The sequence below is a fragment of the Caenorhabditis briggsae genome (genome assembly GCF_000004555.2).
Source record: "Caenorhabditis briggsae complete genome, chrV, whole genome shotgun sequence".
NCBI classification, from domain to species: Eukaryota; Metazoa; Nematoda; class Chromadorea; order Rhabditida; family Rhabditidae; genus Caenorhabditis; species Caenorhabditis briggsae.
Genome location: NC_013488.2, coordinates 2,205,022 through 2,224,713, shown reverse-complemented (window position 1 = coordinate 2,224,713; position 19,692 = coordinate 2,205,022). Strand labels below are relative to the sequence as shown.

At 38.5% G+C, this 19,692-nt stretch overlaps 3 protein-coding genes across 3 annotated transcripts; all 3 read right to left on the bottom strand.

Moving 5' to 3' along the window:
• Positions 1–121: 121 nt before the first annotated feature.
• CBG20595 lies at positions 122–5,140 on the bottom strand (the record flags this gene model as incomplete). The annotated part of the gene is made up of 7 exons (XM_002635558.1): positions 122–281; positions 3,372–3,556; positions 4,047–4,250; positions 4,298–4,450; positions 4,495–4,592; positions 4,634–4,818; positions 5,061–5,140. Coding segments are annotated over 7 exons (1,065 nt in total), but the record flags the coding sequence as incomplete, so codon positions are not given.
• A 952-nt stretch (positions 5,141–6,092) lies between these two features.
• On the bottom strand, positions 6,093–11,983 carry CBG20594 (the record flags this gene model as incomplete). The annotated part of the gene is made up of 9 exons (XM_002635557.2): positions 6,093–6,258; positions 6,542–6,726; positions 6,807–7,010; positions 7,058–7,308; positions 7,350–7,534; positions 7,578–7,666; positions 7,711–7,816; positions 10,437–10,551; positions 11,743–11,983. 9 exons carry the CDS (start codon positions 11,981–11,983, stop codon positions 6,093–6,095), a joined length of 1,542 nt encoding a protein of 513 aa, XP_002635603.2.
• Positions 11,984–16,534: 4,551 nt separating this feature from the next.
• Cbr-flp-21 lies at positions 16,535–17,783 on the bottom strand (the record flags this gene model as incomplete). Its single annotated transcript, XM_002635556.2, has 3 exons — positions 16,535–16,580; positions 17,579–17,648; positions 17,699–17,783. 3 exons carry the CDS (start codon positions 17,781–17,783, stop codon positions 16,535–16,537), a joined length of 201 nt encoding a protein of 66 aa, XP_002635602.2.
• Positions 17,784–19,692: the final 1,909 nt, after the last annotated feature.

The window sequence follows — 19,692 nt, the reverse complement described above, 5'->3', positions numbered from 1 at the left end:
CACCCATTCCGTTACATTTCTTTCTTTGATTATGATTTTTATAATAAATTTTTATTTTTCAAAAACATAATTGGTACCTAAAACATTAATGAAACAGGATCCACAATTTCAAAATTCAATCAAATCGATTTCCATAAACATATCTTGCCCTTCTCTTCACATTTGTCGTCAATTTCCCCAAATACTTTTTGGGATAATCCGTCATTCGTAATGGACCAAACTTGAGTGTAGAATTCAACCAGATCTTCCCCCACTTTCCAAGATTTTGGTCTCGATAGTGTCTGAAACACTAAGTATCATATTCGACTCCACAGCAAGCAGACCGGTCCGGGCCAAGCCAGGGTCGACCCGGCCCGACCCGAGGTTTAGGAAGTGTCAATGATATTTGTGGCAGTGTGACCGATTGGGCCTATTCCGGTAGAGTTATGAAATCGATGGGTGGGCATCCACGCGTCAATCTGGAATTACAATGGAATTGATGACAGGCTGGTGGTGTAATCATGGGAAAAGAGGGCTATGACTGATTAGGGTGGGGTTGGAATGGGGGTTCGAGGGATGATGTAAAATGGTGGTGTTGTTTTTTAGGGTTAAAGTAGACTAAGTGGCATGGCTGTCAAAAACAGGGCGGTGGCTTTTTGGTGTGGGTGCTTCTAGGATGCGGCAGTCTATCGTCCCTAGAAGTTACTCGTTGCTTGAGCATATTTCAGAAAGGACGAACGGTTGACTCATTTCGAATTTCTCTCATATAATCCAGAATTGTTCCTGGATACTCTGTCATCAGAATTCGCCCATCCAAATCTGCGAAAATATCCATTTGGATTTTCCGCGAGACCAAATTAGACAGTCCTGAAACAGTCATAATTTGTAAATTTTGAATTTTTCTACATGTTTCCATTCTTTTTCCAACATTCATATTTTCGAAATTAGTTGCCAAAACAATCTTCTCAAATTCAGAAAGAAAAATCAACATTTTGGTTGGAATCCCATAGCTGTGCCTTAATTTTTTTTTTGAACGACGGACGGCCGAGGCCGCGGCCACAGGACCGGCCGCAGTTTGTCAGAAATTCCATGTTCAAAGCTGATAACCCTATAAAAGAACTTCACCTGAGAACCCGATTCATACTTCTCTGGCATCAATTCTGTTTTCAGCACCCATTGCTGTCGAAACTGAACCCCTCCAATTGACTCATTTCGAATTTCTCTCATATAATCCAGAATTGTTCCCGGATACTCTGTCATCAGAATTCGCTCGTCCAAGTCGGCGAAAATGGTCCATTTGGATTCTCCACGGGACCAAATTAGGCAGTCCTGGAAGTTGATATTCATTTCCAAAAACCAAAGGCTTGAATGATTACCGCTATGTTGACCATATGCCAGTGATTATCAGTTCGCTTATCTCTTTCCAGGAGATAATGAATTTCCACTTCACCAGTTCTCACATAATCATTTATCATTTTTAAATCGTAATTTGACGCATGATGAATGTGCAGATAGAAATGTTGGACACCCTGAAACTTATTCAGGTCAAAAATTCCATTATTTCAAGACCCACCTGTAATTTAAAATGCTCCACCATTTCTATAAACAACAACCATTTAGGCTCCTCCCCGTAGATTGTAGCCACACACATTGATAGCTCATACTTTGGTTCTGAAGTAATCTATGGATTATTATTCTAGGCCATCACTCACTTTTCAGCATTCTATCTACTAGAGGTAATGGTACAAATTCTCCATTTTGAGTCACACTTAAACCAATTTTCTGAGTTCCTTTCCTTTTTGGACAGTTTACAATATATTCTGGATATGTGAAACTCTCATAAGGGGTACCAATTTCGTTCCCGTTCTTGTCAAGGTAACGACAGTATACTCGCCGTCTAAAAAAAATCAGTCAACATTAAAAAAAGAAAAAACAAAACTTACCGTATCATTTTCCATGATGTTGTTGTTACTGTGATCTCGTGGTCAAATTCATAGGCATACAACGTGGTGATATTTGGAGCGGTGGCAATCTGAAAGTTTGGTTTGATTCTGATTCGAACTATCCTGTAATAGAAGGGCCTATCTACGGAGCGTATTTTTGAGTTAGCTTTGAAAAAGAAAACCTACCACATTGCTAGCAGTTCTCTTCAGATACCATTTGAATCTATCTTCTCCTTCGATTTCATATCCTTCGACTGCATTCGCCTTTTCAGTAGTTTGATTAACGATTTCAGACGATAAATCGACTAAGACAGTGTTTCCTGATGGGAGGGGCAAATGAGAATATTGGACTCTTGAAGAGATTGAACCATCGTTTAGGAACACATCAAAAAATAGGAAAGAACCGATAATTATTAAGCCTAATTGGAAATAATTGTTCATCTGAAAATGTTTTACTAAGCTGTGATAATTTTCAGAAGCATGAAAAATAAATTGGGGGGTCTTGCTATTTTTATAAACCAATTTCTTTTGATAGCAAGTCTCAAACAGTTTCAAAATTTCTAAAAGGCAGGCTTTCCAAAGGAAAAAGTAAGGTTTGCCCGAGAGATAGGTTTTTTCTGCAACAAAATTTTATTGCAAGGGTTTCGCTGTAAGCGTTTATGATCATAAACAAGCTACGCAACGGGTTTCATGACAATGAAAACGGGTTTCATGACGATGAATTATGAGAACAATACCATCCAGTGAATTTCGCAAAAGAACATAATTTAACTCCAACAGTTCGCAGCTCATCAAGATGATGACCATGAGATCCTTGCAAGCCACCACATCCCAACCACCGTCTTCAAAAATCGACTGGGATTTCGGCCTTCTTTTAGATCCCGCTCAATCTGAAGCCTCGCTCCTTTCCCTACTCCTGTGCCCTGGCATCGAATCGAAAGTCACCGATGACTTCAGATCCCGACGCATCACGATGAGCCGTCAGAATCTTGCACTACAGTTTTCGCTCCCTTCCCCATTTCCAATAGAACCAATTACAGCTGCCTAGGTTTTTTACATTCCAATTTACTGTTTCTCCAAAATTCCCCAACTAAACTTTCCGATTGAATTGCTCACGGGTTGCACCCATTCCGTTACATTTCTTTCTTTGATTATGATTTTTATAATAAATTTTTATCTTTCAAAAACATAAATGGTACCTAAAACATTAATGAAACAGGATCCACAATTTCAAAATTCAATCAAATCGATTTCCATAAACATATCTTGCCCTTCTCTTCACATTTGTCGTCAATTTCCCCAAATACTTTTTGGGATAATCCGTCATTCGTAATGGACCAAACTTGAGTGTGGAATTCAACCATTTCTGTCCCCATTTTCCCAGAGTTTGGTCTCGATAGTGTCTGAAACATAGCATCATATTTCTACTCCAATAAAAAGTGCAATCACCTGACCAACCCCTCCTCGGGGGCCAATTCGTGTAGATGGTATCCTTTTCCAGGGAAGAATTCGGTAACACTATGGACCCACATAATGAAAACTTTTGAAGTGTCCACAATACATTTTGCAGTGTGCCCGACTGGACCGATTCCCGTAGAGTTATGAAATCGATGGGTGGGCATCCATGTGTCAATCTAGAAATACAATGGAATTGAAGACATGCTGGTGGTGTAATCATAGGCAAGGCTGTCGAAAATGACGGCCGGCCGGACGTGCGGGGCCGAGGGAAACTTCATTCGAAATGAAAATGCTCACTAGAACATGGAAAATCGGTTAAAAATAGTAATTTTTCAGACGGGAGTAACTAACATGAAAAACAATTATTTTTGGGACTCAAGGGAACACTAGGAGACAATTGAATATCAGTCATAATTTGTAAATTTTGAATTTTTCTACATGTTTCCATTCTTTTTCCAACATTCATATTTTCGAAATCAGTTGCCAAAACAATCTGCTCAAATTCAGAAAGAAAAATCAACATTTTGGTTGGAATCCCATAGCTGTGCCTTAATTTTTTTTTTTTTGAACGACGGACGGCCGAGGCCGCGGCCGCGGCCACAGGACCGGCCGCAGTTTATCAGAAATTCCATGTTCAATGCTGATAGCCCTATAGAAGAACTTCACCTGAGAACCCGATTCATACTTCTCTGGCATCAATTCTGTTTTCAGCACCCATTGCTGTCGAAACTGAACCCCTCCAATTGACTCATTTCGAATTTCTCTCATATAATCCAGAATTGTTCCCGGATACTCTGTCATCAGAATTCGCTCGTCCAAGTCGGCGAAAATGGTCCATTTGGATTCTCCACGGGACCAAATTAGGCAGTCCTGGAAGTTGATATTCATTTCCAAAAACCAAAGGCTTGAATGATTACCGCTATGTTGACCATATGCCAGTGATTATCAGTTCGCTTATCTCTTTCCAGGAGATAATGAATTTCCACTTCACCAGTTCTCACATAATCATTTATCATTTTTAAATCGTAATTTGACGCATGATGAATGTGCAGATAGAAATGTTGGACACCCTGAAACTTATTCAGGTCAAAAATTCCATTATTTCAAGACCCACCTGTAATTTAAAATGCTCCACCATTTCTATAAACAACAACCATTTAGGCTCCTCCCCGTAGATTGTAGCCACACACATTGATAGCTCATACTTTGGTTCTGAAGTAATCTATGGATTATTATTCTAGGCCATCACTCACTTTTCAGCATTCTATCTACTAGAGGTAATGGTACAAATTCTCCATTTTGAGTCACACTTAAACCAATTTTCTGAGTTCCTTTCCTTTTTGGACAGTTTACAATATATTCTGGATATGTGAAACTCTCATAAGGGGTACCAATTTCGTTCCCGTTCTTGTCAAGGTAACGACAGTATACTCGTAATCTGAAAGTAGAATTTATGGGTCTATCACAGAAGATAGGTCCATAAGAGCTTCGGTTCTATCTTTTCGACCAGGGTCCCATCATATAAGATTCTTTTCAAGCTACGTGATGGATGGGACCGGGGCAAGATTGATAGGACCGCGGTCGTCATGTTGGGACTGCTCTTATGATCAATGGGACCGCAAGGTACCTCTTTGGTTGAAACCAAATTTTTCATTTGAAAAATCTCTGTTTCAAACTAACCTTATCATGTTCCAGGAAGTTAATGTTACTGTTATCTCGTGTTCAAATTCATAAGCATACAATGTGCTAATGTTGGGAGCGGTGGCAATCTGAAAGATTTCATTTGATTCTGACTTGAACTATCCTGTAATAGACGCACTGTCAAATTTGAGCTCAATTATGTCCATTATGTGCAAGATATCAAAAATGTGCTAAAAAAGAAAGCTCACCTTGGCCTCTGCAGTTTTCTTCAAATACCAATGAAACCTGTCCACTCCATCAATTTTATACTCTTCTGTTGGCTTTACAGTAGTCAGGTTATCAGTAGTTTGCTGGCCAATTTCCTCATTTCTAGACTTTTCTACTGTTGTGGAACATGGATACTGTACTTTTGAATAGAAAGATGCATTGTTTAGAAATAAGTCGAAGAATAAAAATGATAAAATGAATATTGCTGCGATTTGGAAGTATCTATTCATTTGGAAATTGAGGAAATAGTAAAATTCGGGTTCCAAAAAAGACAAGTAGTCAAGTCAAATTTCGCTAGATTATTATTTTTTATCGGAATACAGAGCAACGGTGTAGTTTGGTCAAAAATTTCGTTGATAAACAATTGAAGAGGTCTAAAAGAGGAGCACGGAAAGAGAGTAAGTAGTACCCCCACCCCCTGACTTTAACATTGCGGCAATTTATCTCGGTTTCTGTGAAAGATATCAAAAAGTGGTCAACTGACAAAATGTTGCTGATATTATGATAAACATTTTGTTAGTTAATTGCTTTTCGATATCTCCTACAGGAAGTGAGATATATGAGCTTAAAGTTAGGGGTTCATTCTATTAGCGGGTTTACGGCCAGGAAATGATTTATGAAATCATTCTTATCCCGTTTATAGTTTTCTATTTTGAGTCCTTGAGAACTTTGACTCGAAAATGCCTTTGTTTGTTTTGCAGAACATTCGGACATTTTACGACAACTATCGTTATCAGTTAGTGTAGTTGTTACTGAACTTTGATTTGCAATTTTTCATGAAAAAAAGGAAAAAAAATTATGAGATTAATCAAGTTCGTTATCATAGACATAAGTAGCTCTCCGAATCACATTCTCTGTCAGATTTTTGAGATATTTCGATGGATAGTCCGTATTTCTCAACGACCCGAATTCCAGTGTCTCCTTTAACCATTTCTGTCCCCAATTTCCCAGAGATTGATCTCGATAGTGTCTGCAACTTTCCAAACTTTTAACTTTGAAACAATTTATCTCAGTTCCTGTAAAAGATAGCAAAAAGTGTTCAACTGGTAAAATATTCTTGATATTATGATAAACAATTTATCAGTTGATTACTTTTTGATAGCTTTTATGGGAACCGAGATAATTGAGCTTAAATATAGGGGAGGCGTTTCTCATAGGTGGTACGGTATTTTTAGAATTCAAGTTGGTATATTTTACTATATGCGCCTGTAAAACAACTACTACTGTTTCTAGATCTAAGAAAATCTACAAACCTAACGATCCCTTTCTCTGGTCCAACATCGACTTCGACATAATCTCCTCCAGGAAAAAATTCCGTTACATAATGAATGAACATTATAAACACCTTTGATGTATCCACAATACATTTTGCAGTATGCCCCCGTGGTCCAACCGCGGACGAGTTGTGCCACCGATGAGTAGGCATCCATTCTATAAGCTGAAATTTGTATTTTGTCTAACAGATTCTGAATTTTTTCATAATAAGGTTTTCATTCAGCAGATTTTGAATTTACTTACCTTATCCTTAGATTCAAATCTCTTTGGCATCAATTCGGTTTTCAGCACCCACTGCTGTCGAAATCTCAAACTTCCTATCCTCGGACCCTCCACCTTTTTGATATAATCTAGAATTGTTCCCGGATACTCTGTCATCAGAATTCGCTCATCCAGATCTGCGAAAATGGTCCATTTGGATTCTCCGCGGGACCAAATTAGGCAGTCCTGGAAGTTGATATTCATTTCCAAAAACCAAAGGCTTGAATGATTACCGCTATGTTGACCATATGCCAGTGATTATCAGTTCGCTTATCTCTTTCCAGGAGATAATGAATTTCCACTTCACCAGTTCTTGCATAATCATTTATCACTTTCAAATCATACTCCAATGCTTTATGAATATGCAGGTAGAAGTGTTGAACACCTTGTAGTTTGTAGTGTTCTATCATTTCGATGAACATCAACCATTTCGGCTCCTCCCCGTATATTGTAGCCACACACATTGATAGCTCATACTTTGGTTCTGAAGTAATCTATGGATTACTATTCTAGGCCATCACTCACTTTTCAGAATTCTATCTACTAGAGGTAATGGTAGAAATTCTCCATTTTGAGTCACACTTAAACCAATTTTTTGAGTTCCTGCTCGTTTTGGACAATGTACAATATATTCTGGATATGCGAAACTCTCATAAGGGTTACCAATTTCTGCACCGTCCGTGTCTAGATAACGGCAAAAAACTCGGTAGCTGAAGTTTCTATATTCCATATTGAAGCCGTTTTATGGGTTACCCTGTGAAATTCCACGAGGTTACTGTTACCGTAATCTCGTGTTCAAATTCATAGGCATGTAGTGTGCTGACCTTTTCTGCGGTTTTTAACTGTAAAGCTGTATTCTAAAAGTTAATTAAAATTAAAATCTTACAGAATCATTAAATTTCATAAAATACCATTTGAATCTATCCATGCCATCAATCAAATAATTTTTGGGAATCTTTGAGAACTTTCCAGAAAATTTGAAGCAGTTTTCACTATAGAAAACATTGAAAAGAATTAGAAAAGTAGCAAATAGAATTAGAAAAATACGAAAAGACTTGTTCATAAGAAACTTCAACTCGTTTCCAACTATTCCAGAAATGACTCACTTAAAGCTTATCAGTTTGCACAGCACTCAATTTATATATGTATATGCAAAACGGTCAGGCCTATGATCAGCAACAAAAAAAATATAAAAGAATCTTTGAAAAAAAGAAGAAAAGAGCGGGATGAAAGAGCAGCATCAAAATATTATATGACAGTGTTATGGTAACAAGTCGCTTGAGACGTTAATTCAATTCTCATTCCACGTTTTGTCTCATGAAAGGGGACTGAAAATCTTGAAATTTAAAATGAATTCCGCAATTTAAATTCAGGACGTCCATTCGAAAAGTTAATTGATTTCACTTACTTTTAGTTTCAATGGTCAATTTTGAATTTCTAAAAGTAAGTTTATTTCGCAAAGAGGCAAAAAATATTTCATAGTTTATTAAACGAGGCCAGACACCAAAAAAAAAGTTTTCCTGATATTTTGCATAGAGAACCCCCATGAGGGGTTGAACTCATGACAGGCAGCTCAGGGGTACAGCGCCGCTACCGGCTGAGCTACGGGGGCGCGAAGGCGCCTGACGACCGATGGTCTACATAAGCGCGGCCCGATTTCGTCCCCCGAACTGCCCCCGAAATTTTTGCTGTCTCGCCTCCTTTAAAATCAATTTCAAATATGTTAAGATCCCAGGACCCAGGACCCAGGACCCAGGACCCAGGACCCAGCAGGACCCAGGACCCAGGACCCAGGACCCAGGACCCAGGACCCAGGACCCAGGACCCAGGACCCAGGACCCAGGACCCAGGACCCAGGACCCAGGACCCAGGACCCAGGACCCAGGACCCAGGACCCAGGACCCAGGACCCAGGACCCAGGACCCAGGACCCAGGACCCAGGACCCAGGACCCAGGACCCAGGACCCAGGACCCAGGACCCAGGAGAAGGGGAGAACTGATTCTTCCCTCCAATTTCCTCTTCTTATATTTTTTCCTGAGGTCAATGGGCCATCCAGTGTCATGGGTTACTATACCAATTCACCTAGTTTTTTTGGTTCAATTATTTTTAATTATTCTTTTCTTTTTTGCCAATAATCTCGATTCCTGCTCAAGATATCAAAAATGAGTCAACTAATGAAATGTTTGTGATATTAAAATAAGTAATATATCAGTTGATAACTTTTGGATATCTCTCACAGGAAGCGAGATGAATTATCGCAAAGTTAAAAGTCAGGGGACGTTTTATTCTAGTAGGTTTTACGGCAAATCCAAAAAACGATATTTCACCTTTCCTAAAGTTTTTTCTTCTAATTTCCAACTGATTACAATGGAAGAACATTTTACTTTACAATTTTACCCAGAGCTGAATAACAAAGCTCGAGCCTCATTTCAAATTTTCCCGTCCGTTCTCCATTCATTCAATTAAACCCCAATAATCTTGTGTACCAAAAGACTGAAAACAACACTTTTCTGCAATTTAGATCGCCTCTCATAAGATCGCCTCTCATATCGCCGGCCTCATAAAAAATTCATCAAACTTATGAAAGAGAAGAATCGGGTGGGTAGAGGGTGGAAGATTTCAACTCTTGCAAAATGTACTCGTGACGTGTACATGGAACCCAAACTTCTCATCATCATCATAAGTCCTATTCAATATGACGATGTATTGGTGCAGTCAGTAAACAAATTCTTCTTTTTGAGCTAGAGCTGTGCTGACCCATTTGAAAGTTCATCTCACTTTGGGTCGTTGAAAGGGGATATTCAAAAGCTATGAGCGGGAGTTAAGAGCAAAGAATGACAAAGCTAAGAACACTGAAAAACCGACTGAGCAATCACTTTATTCAGGCAACTGTTCTCTTCTTATCATTTGAAAATTAAATTTTTAAAAGAACAAAAAATAGGTTGAAGCTTCTCCTCTCAACGTGTCAGCGTCACATCAGCAATCAGTTATCCGAATCGGAGAGGTCGTGGCTTCTCATGTCTGGAAATTGCGATTTTTAAAAAAGCGTAAAATAATATGCTTGGGCCGGGCTTCGGCCGGGCTTGGGCCGGGCTAGGGCTAGGGCTAGGGCTTGGGCTAGGGCTAGGGCTAGGGCTAGGGCTAGGGCTAGGGCTTGGGCTAGGGCTAGCGCTAGGGCTAGGGCTAGGGCTAGGGCTAGGGCTAGGGCTAGGGCTAGGGCTAGGGCTAGGGCTAGGGCTTGGGCTAGGGCTAGGGCTAGGGCTAGGGCTAGGGCTAGGGCAAAAGTCCAAAAAAAAGCCCACCCTAATACAAGTATGATTTTCTATTATCTCCAAAAATCACTCATACGTTGTTGCATACGAAATTTTGGATTTCTCTTTTGGAATTTTTTTCTAGACTTTTGAGAGCCAAGGATGTGTCACGGCCAGCATTTTATAAGTACTTCTGGGATAGGTATATGGCGGCCTAACGGCCGAACGGCCGGCCGCGGCAACGATTTGAACAGTCTTAGAAAAAATTAAAGAATGAGCCACCCACTTGTTTAGCTCCTCGAAAATATTAAGAGAAAAGGAACTTCTGAAAATGACAGGCAACTCTAAAAAACCACTTACACAACGTCTGGACCCATGTTAAAAGATCTGGATAACCGTTGATAACCACTGGAGAGCACTTCCGCTGGAGCCATATTATCCGACCATTGGAGAATCACCTCGCGCAGTGGAATGGCTGAAAAATTTCGATGTTATTGATTCAAACGAATTCTGTGAATTCTGAAACACATTTCGAAGTTTTGTTAAATAACCAAATTGTTTAAATAATTTATTGCTACCGTAAACTTTGAGCCCACATATCTCGATTCCTGTAAAAGATATCAAAAGTCTGTCAACTAATAAAATGTTGCTGACATTATGCCAAATAATTTACCAGTTGATTACTTTTTGATATCTTTTACAGAAAATGAGATACATGTGCGGAAATTTGGGTGGCCTTTTATTATAGTGTTTACGGCAACAACATTCTCTTAAAATGTTTTATATTTATAATTCTGTAACATGATGTGATTATCATATTTTGTGTCGCTCTTTATTCAATTTTTCATGTTATTTCATAACCTAATAATTCATAAAAATCAAATTCGTCACTTTCGAAAATTGTTGTTTAGGTTCGTGTTACTTTTTGTACTTGATTTGATTTGTTCTGATTTGCAAAGTTGCCAAAAGTCAAAATATGAAAAAGATCTATAATTTCAGAGTTTCGTCATTCTGATTGATCAGAAAATAATAATTTGCCATGTTTTATTTCCAGAGAAAATTGAATAATATTAAAATTAAAGCTAGGAAAATAACAAGAGCCGTTCTGGTCAAAGAATCTTTGAAAGTTATGTAGTGATCAGCATTCTGATATGCTGATAACAGAAATGAATAAAATATTGTTCCTTATAAATATTCTATAAATAATGGTAGGTATAGAAATGCTTACAAAAATCTCATGAGAGAAAATTTCGCTAAATGAGGTACCACAGTATACCTGCTCTTTGAGCTCAATTATCTCAGTCCCTATAAGAGATATAAAAAATCTGTCAACTGATAAAATATTGCTGATGTTATGATAAACATTCTAACACTGGACTATATTTTGATATCTCTTATAGGAGCCGAGATAATTGAGCCCAAAGAAAAGTCACTGGTGCGGTTCTTCAGTCGGTCAGTAGGGTGCGACCGCGTAGCTCAATCATCTCGGTTCTTATAACAGATATGCGGCGTTCTACGTATTAGAAAAAGGGGCGGGGTTACGGTATCCAAAGGGACGGTATTTTCAGAATTTCGGCTGGTATCTTTGACTATGTGCGCTTTTAAAACAATGGTTACTTCAGAGAAGACAATCAGCCAAAGACCATCTTAACCCCATAAAACTCACACATAGAATCTGCAACTGTAGAAAACGCAATCAACAATAGCACGGCTGAGATCCACATGTTACACCCGGATCGAGTAGTTGTGGTGGCCCCCATCGACCAGCAATAGAATGGCATGCAAATCTTCCCAAAAGGTGTCGTCGCCGGAAAAGTGGGCGGAGCTTTATGGGGCGGCACATACACACAATACGTTACGCCTTCTTGCTGCTGCTTCTGCTGCTTCTGCTTCTGCCAACGTGACATTTGCTGGAAGAGAGAGGGATGATGAGAGGGATAGAATAAGAATGATGATTCTGAATCCCTTTCGACTTGTTGAAGTGGAATCTGAAGATGTGATTAATCATGATGACAATAGAATTCGTAAAAAGAAGACGATCGGTGTGTGCGCGGGGAGGCGGAGGACACAGAATATTCAGATTCCTTCTGGCTTCAGAATGACGTGTTTTTCTTCATTTCTCGAGCTGAACACTTATGAATCAAATCTCATGTGTGGGGGAGAGAGAATTCGCTGAAAATTTCAGTGTTTTTGCTGGAATCGAGAATTGAATTGATTTTTGACGGCTAGAAGATACGGAAAACACGGAAACGCTTCTTGGTGGAAATGAAATGTGTCTTCTGACTGTATTTAGCGAAGAATTACAAATTTCGAAATCTCATTGGACCAATAAACCAAAAACTTACTATGCATGAGATATAAAGTAACTTGATACTTTCCGTAGAACGAAGTGCTTATTTCCCGTTTAATATGCGGGGGTTTTGTCTGGAAAAAATAAATAATAAAAATAAATAAAAATTTGGAAGATTCGTTTTTTTTTATCCTGGGGGTATTTGTGGACCATATCAACAAACAAGTTTGGAGCCTTTCCCAGTCCATGCCGTCAACATTGAGCCAATTTATCTCGGTTCCTGTGAGAGATATCAAAAATTTGTCAGCTAATAAAATTTTTTTCGTAGTGGCACCAACATTTTTATAATTTACAGATTGTCGATATCTCTTGCAGGAAACAAGATAAATTGGTTCAAAGTTGAGTGGACCTTAAGAGGGTATACTGTAGGTCTATGGCTGTCGGCCGGCCGCCATTACAAAAAATCATGTTGCAAGTATGTTTTTCAAACAAATTTTAGTCCTTACATTCACGACCGCAACCGTTCGGCCCCTCGGCTTTTGGGCCGTGGCCTTGGCCTTGGCCGAACCGTCCGTGAGTAGGTCTAAATATTTTACTAATTAAAATCTTAACATAGCCCACATTTTTTCACTTGCCCCACCCCCCCCCCCTTTTTCCCTTGGGCCCCCTCTTTTCTCATGGACCCCCTTGTCATAAAGCAGCCCCAGTTCTTTAACTTTATTGACCTTACATTAGTTCATACAAAATTATTATAACTTCTAAAAATGCTAGACTTCAGACCCAAGATTTCATTTTTGGTGTGACGTCTTCACAAATTGAATATCCATTTCAGATCTTACGAATTCTAATAATTACCCTTTAAACTAAGTACCGTAAGTGCTCTAATAGACCTTATAATTGGACCTTCGAGCCCAATTATCTTGGTTCCTATAAAAATCTTGTGCCTGATTTTCATATTTTTATTACGACATTTTAAACAACTATAGAAAACAGAATCCAGAGGTTTTATCTATTTTTAAAATCCCATTAAATTTTCATGGTGATCTTTTTCTTTTTATTTCGAGAGCTTGAACTTTATAAGACAAAAAAGCAAACAATGGTTAACATATTAGCACAGTTTAGGAGCCCACGAAAAATGTCAACTTTGAGCTCAATTAGCTCGGTTCTAGTTAAAGATATCAAAATTTTATCAACTAGTAAAACATTGCTGATAATGAGACACACATTTTATCAGTTGACAAATTTTTAAAATCTCTGATAGGAACCGAGATAATAAAATACTATTTGAACAGTTACGGTATATGTTCTGGTGTTCATTAACCCCAAAATAAATCTGTGAAATTTCGGAAAATAGTCTATGAACTCCGGTGCACATATTTACTTTGTTTCTGGAATGAAAAAGAAAGCAAATGTTTGTTTTCAATGAACTCTGCTCTTTAAAACCACACCGCTTTTTCAAAATTATCTCCAGGACCCATCTATGATGTATGGGGGTTTAAAGAAATGAAATGCGGGTGGGTGACGATGGAATTGAGATTTTTTGTTTCGGTGTTTTATATATTTGTTCTTCTGAAGGATGGGGGTTGTTGAACAGAATTTTCTTTAGTTTCAGAACTTAAAAAATGAATTTATTATTGAAAAAATGTTACTTAAAGATATGTCCAAAGTTACAAAATTCGAGTAAAAGGGAAATTCGAAAAATTCCTCTCCACTTTCCGGATCTATGAACATTCAAAGTTTGAACTTGGAACACTTTCAAGTAATTCATAACTTATTCCGGAAAAAATATGTTTACCTTTCTTATTTTGGGGTTACCTTTTCTGGGATTACTTTTCTCAGAACAAGCTTTTTGAGCATTTTAGCACTTGGGGGTTTTTGGGGTACCGTTGAACCAAGGAAAATTGAAGTTCGAAACAATCAGCTCCAAAAAATAATAATAATGCATGTCCAACTTATTTTTACAAACCTAAATTTTGCATACTTGTAATCCGGGCGTTTGCTGGGCCTTCGCGGGCCTGGCATATCTTTTTTAGTCCCAAAAATCCCGAAAATGCTAAACATCAGAAACACCCTAAAAGTTCCAAAAACCCTAAAAATTTTAAAAAATCCCGATAATTCTAAATATCTCAAAAATAGTTACTATCCAACAAATTTTTGAAAAACCCGAAAATCGCAAAAATCCGGAAAATTGTGAAAATCACAAAAATCCCAAAAATTTCAAACATTTTGAAAATCCCATAAATCTAAAAAAATGATAAAAGACCCAAAAATTCATACTTGTAATCCGGGCCTTTGCCGGGCCCTGGCATATCCTTTTTCAGAATCATTATTATCAAACCAACTAAATCAAATATCATAGAACTCGACGAGTACTACAAAATGATACTATTTGAAAACCTATATTGGATTTTTGCAATTTTCAGAACTTTCCGCGATGTTTGGGATTTTAAGAGGCTGGAATTTTAGAATATTTAGGATTTCTGGGATTTTTAGATTATTTCAGAGTTTTTGGGATTTTTGGAATTTTTAGGATATTCTGAATTTTCGAAATTTTAGCTTTAATTAGTTTTATAATTCTTGGGATTTTGAGGACTTTTGGAACTTTTAGGATTGTTAGAATTTTTTAGAATTTTTTAGAGATGTTTGGGATTTTTAGGTTTTTAAAGCTTTTTTTTGGGAGGTTTAGGAATTTCAGAATTTTCAACATTTTTGGGATTCGAAGGGCTGCTATATTGAAGTCTTCGAAATAGGTCCCAATCAATTCCTACAACTTATTTTAAATAAGAATAATTTTTCCCGTGTTAATTTGGCTGCGTACATTTGATACTCAGACAAATTAAAATGGTAGTCTCAATTTTATCCTCATTATTCCAGTTTTCTTTTTTTCTAACTTACCAAAAACGTCCAGACTCCTTAGAACTTTTCCTGAACGTCTCGCTATTTTTAATCTCACCCAGTGCTATTCCCATAACCTATAAACAATTTCCAAATCTCAGTACCTGTCCTTTATGCGAAACCGGATGACATCATCAGAAAAATATCCGTCTACTATTGACACGTCTAGCAGTCTCGATTCCAGGAAAATGATGAACTTATTGGAATCAAAAATTCTCGGGTCAGATTTCATCTGGTGCCTTGAAGTTTGTGTTTTCGAAATCTTCCCATTCTCACGTCGCTGTCCATTCCGACGAGCCTAAACTTCTCAAGCGATGTTGCAAGTGCGCTCCGCTGATTTTTTTGAGGCTCCGACGTTATACTTGCTTCGAGCCAATTTATCTCGGTCCTTGTGAAAGATATCAAAAAATGGTCAATTGACAAAATGCTTATCATAATACCAGCAACATTTTATTGATTGACCATTTTTTTGATATCTGCTACAGTAACCGAGATAAACTGGATCAAAGTAAAAATTAATTTAGGAACAGAGTCTTCCCACTATTAACTTTAACTCAGTTTATCTCGGTTACTGTAACAGATATCAAGAAGTAATCAACTAATAAAATATTGCTCATGTTATGATAAATATTTGATTCGTTGACAACGTTTTGATAGCTTGTACAGGGATCGAGATATACAGACTCAAATTTTCAGTGAAGTTTAATCCCAAAACATTTTCATCTCATAATCGAGTTTTCGTAATAAAGAGAATCGAATCTCAAAAAAGAGGAAGGTATTAGCCTAACTGGCTCTGGGAATTGCCGCAGCGGTTGTAAAAACTATTATTCCCCGTTTTCCAACCAATTTATCTGATGAAAACTTGTTTACTATGTCTTCATTCTTCCTTCAAAAAATGGATGGATGGGAGAAGAGAATAACCATTAAGGAATTTGATTTATCCTTTTCGACTCCTTTTTTTTCGACTTGGTGGCTCCAGGGGTTTCTGAAATTTTTAGACTGAAGTAACTGAAAACTGAGAAACGTTGGAAGCTGTTTTATTTTTTCAACAGAAGAAATAGTATGGGAAGAAACGGAAAAAAAAGTCAGTTTTAACAATGTTTCTGCAGCGTTTTCAGGGGGAAATTTTCAGAGATTTTCAGAGAGAGAGAAAGGATAGGAGAATGGATTTTCTTCGGAATTGGGGATTTGATGGAACAGCCAAAGTGCGATTGACAGATAAATAGAGATAAAAGAGGAGAAAGAAGAACAGGATGAGGATGATGTTGCAGCATTATCCGAAGCGAAGAGGGCGCGGACCGAGGCCTCGTTTTATCGATCTGAAACTGTAAATGGGGTCAGAATGGGTTACATGGGGCTTACTGCTTTTAGAAAACTATGGACCCTAGGTTCCATGGATCCTAAACTCTTTAGATTCCTGGATTCCTGGATTCCTGGATTCCTGGATTCCTGGATTTCTGGATTTCTGGATTTCTGGATTTCTGGATTCCTGGATCCCTGGATCCCTGGATTCCTGGATTCCTGGATTCCTGGATTCCTGGATTCCTGGTTTCCTGGTTTCCTGGTTTCCTGGATTCCTAGTTTCCTGGATTCCTGGATTCCTGGTTTTCCTGGATTCCTGGATTCCTGGATTCCTGGATTTCTGGATTTCTGGATTCCTGGATTCCTGGATTCCTGGATCCAAGGGATTCTAGATCCTGGGATCCTAGATTCTAGGGCTCATAGATCCTAAGGATCCTACATCCTAGAGATCCTATATCCTAGGGACCCAAACCTAGATATCCTAGAAAATCTTTAATTTTGAGATTCTGATAGCTCAATTCCGAAACTGGAGAATTTGGAAATCTTGAGGCTCAAAATCCAAAATTTTGAAAATTCTGAATCGCGAATATCAAACTTCCAGATAGACCGAACTTTGGAAAATCGGAAAAAAGATCCTAGATCCTATAAATTCTAGATTCTTTGAGTATTAGATCCTATGGATCCTAGACCCTATGTGTCCTAGATCCTATGGATCCTAGATCTTATGTTTCCTAGTTCCTATGGAACCTAGATCCTATGTATCCTAGGCCCAATATATGGATCCCCGGTGCTATGAATCCTAGATTCTATATAACCTAGATCTTATGGATCCTAGCTTCTATGAATTATAGGTTCTATGGATCTTAGATCCTATGCATTCTCTGAATCCTTAAACTGCCTCCAACCCACTCATTTCGTACTCGAGTTATAATTAAATCCTATAATCAAATGGATTCTCCAAAATGCCAGATTCGTTTTGCAGAACCTCCAACCCCAGAGCTTTGCCCCAACTAACCCATGATCATCCTCAGCAACATAGTAGACCTTCTCGGCCGCCGGTCCGAATTGCTCTAGGTACGCGTTCACTGAAAACGGCCAAAATTAGGATCAAAATCCAAAACAACCCAAAACTCACAAACGCGAAGCGCATCCTCTTGATCGATGTATGGCGCTGCGAGGACCCACGCGAGAAGACACGAAAGCAAGATGAAGAGCCGCATCGTCTGGAACTTTTTATAAAAATGTGCGGTCAGAAAACAATTTGTATGTATACGGAGTGGAAAAGAGAGAGAGAGGGAGGGGAAATGAACCTTATTTGCATTCACTAATGAGATTCGAGAGCAGTGATGGTGCTGGTTTCTAAATGATGGTGTTGGGATAAAAATGGGAGGAATGACGAGAGGAGATGAAAAAGGAAGTGATATTCTTCTACGGTACATCGGTCTGGAATTTTTGACGAGTCGCAACAAGTTGACCCATGGTCTAGAGGGGGAGGAGTAAACTCGAGATGTGGGTCATAAATATTTCGAAAGAATTGAAAATTCATGAAAAAAAGTTGCTTAAAATTAAATAGCCTATAGTTAGCTAGAACTCAAAGTCCTAACTTTCTATATGATGCCGTAAATACTCTAGAAGAATGGCCTCATTCCCCACCGCATAGCTGTTAAGCGGTCCCGGACCATAGATAGGCTGATATAGAGCAAACCTTCTGTTAAGCTCAGCCATCCAGAACCTTCTAGGCCACCACATCCTATAAGTACCCTAACCAAAAAGATGCGGCTCAAAAACTGCGGGTCCAGTTTGAGCCAATTTATCTCAGTTCCTGTGAAAGATACCAAAAAACGGTCAACTGACCATCTGTTGCTGATACTTTGATAAGCATTTTGTTAGTTGATAACTCTTTGATATCTTTTACAGAAACCGAGATAAGTTCGCTCGGAGGAAGGAGGGGGCTATTACCGTGTTTATGGTAGATTCGGCACTTCAAGCTGACTAGAATGAATGGTGTTTCCAGTTTAACCTAAGGGCCTTTTTTGGACCATGGTTCCACTTAAACCCTAACGAAGCCCATGCGACATATTTGGCCTAAAAACTAGGTCCGTTATCAAAATTAACGCCCCCCCCCCCTTTGAATGTAGATCACCACCCTTCTACTTACCCTTTGAGCTCAATTATCTCGGTTCCTATAAGAGATATCAAAAATTTGGAAACTGATAAAATGTTTATCATGATATCACCCACATTTCTATAGTTTCAGAAACTTTGATAGCTCTTATAGAAGCCGAGATAATTAAGCTCAAAATAAACGAATAGGGAATAGTTATATTTTTACGGTAGTCTTCGATAAGCGTCCTAATTTTGAACCAAAATTTCCAGAAGACGAACTATTTATACCCAACCCACTTCCCCTGAGTACACCCACCTAGTATAATATTCTAGCCTAGACATTTACAAAAAAACAATACAATATATTCCCAAAATGCATGAATCCCCTTTGCGACTCCCAGCACAAGCCCATAAAAACCCTTCTTCTCCTGATATGTACACATCCAAAAAAATCCCTAAAACTGAGAGAAAAGGAAAGTGATGTGGAACATTCGTGGGAGGAGGGGAATTTGGGAATGACGCCAGTTTTTATGAGAGTTGGAACCTAATTTTGGGTTTTGCTTCGATTATGGCCTATAGATAACCAAGAAAAAACTCGTTTTGTAAAACTAAAAAGCGAAAAAAACGACATCTTGCGAGATCCGTTTCCACGATTATCGAATTGCATCGAGGAAGAGAAAGGGTCCAGAAAAAGTTTCGTAGAGGATATCCGGAGCATTTTTGGCCCCATTGACATTAAAAAGTTCAACGAAGCGAGCAAAAGAAAAAAAGAAAGAAAGAGAATATAGTAAAGTTTCTGATGATTCGTCGTAAGTTTGTATATTTCATGTATCCTTCAAAAAGTCACATTAGAATTTTTGATGTCGTCCATGGAAACAGGGTCCGTCTAGGTGTGGATGATGTCAGTAAAGGAGAGTCTACTACGCACGTTTTGGTATGGAGGTACCGTATAGCTGTGCCGCGGTCCCGGACCATAGATAAGCTGATATAGAGCAAACCGTCTGTTAAGCTCAGCCATCCAGA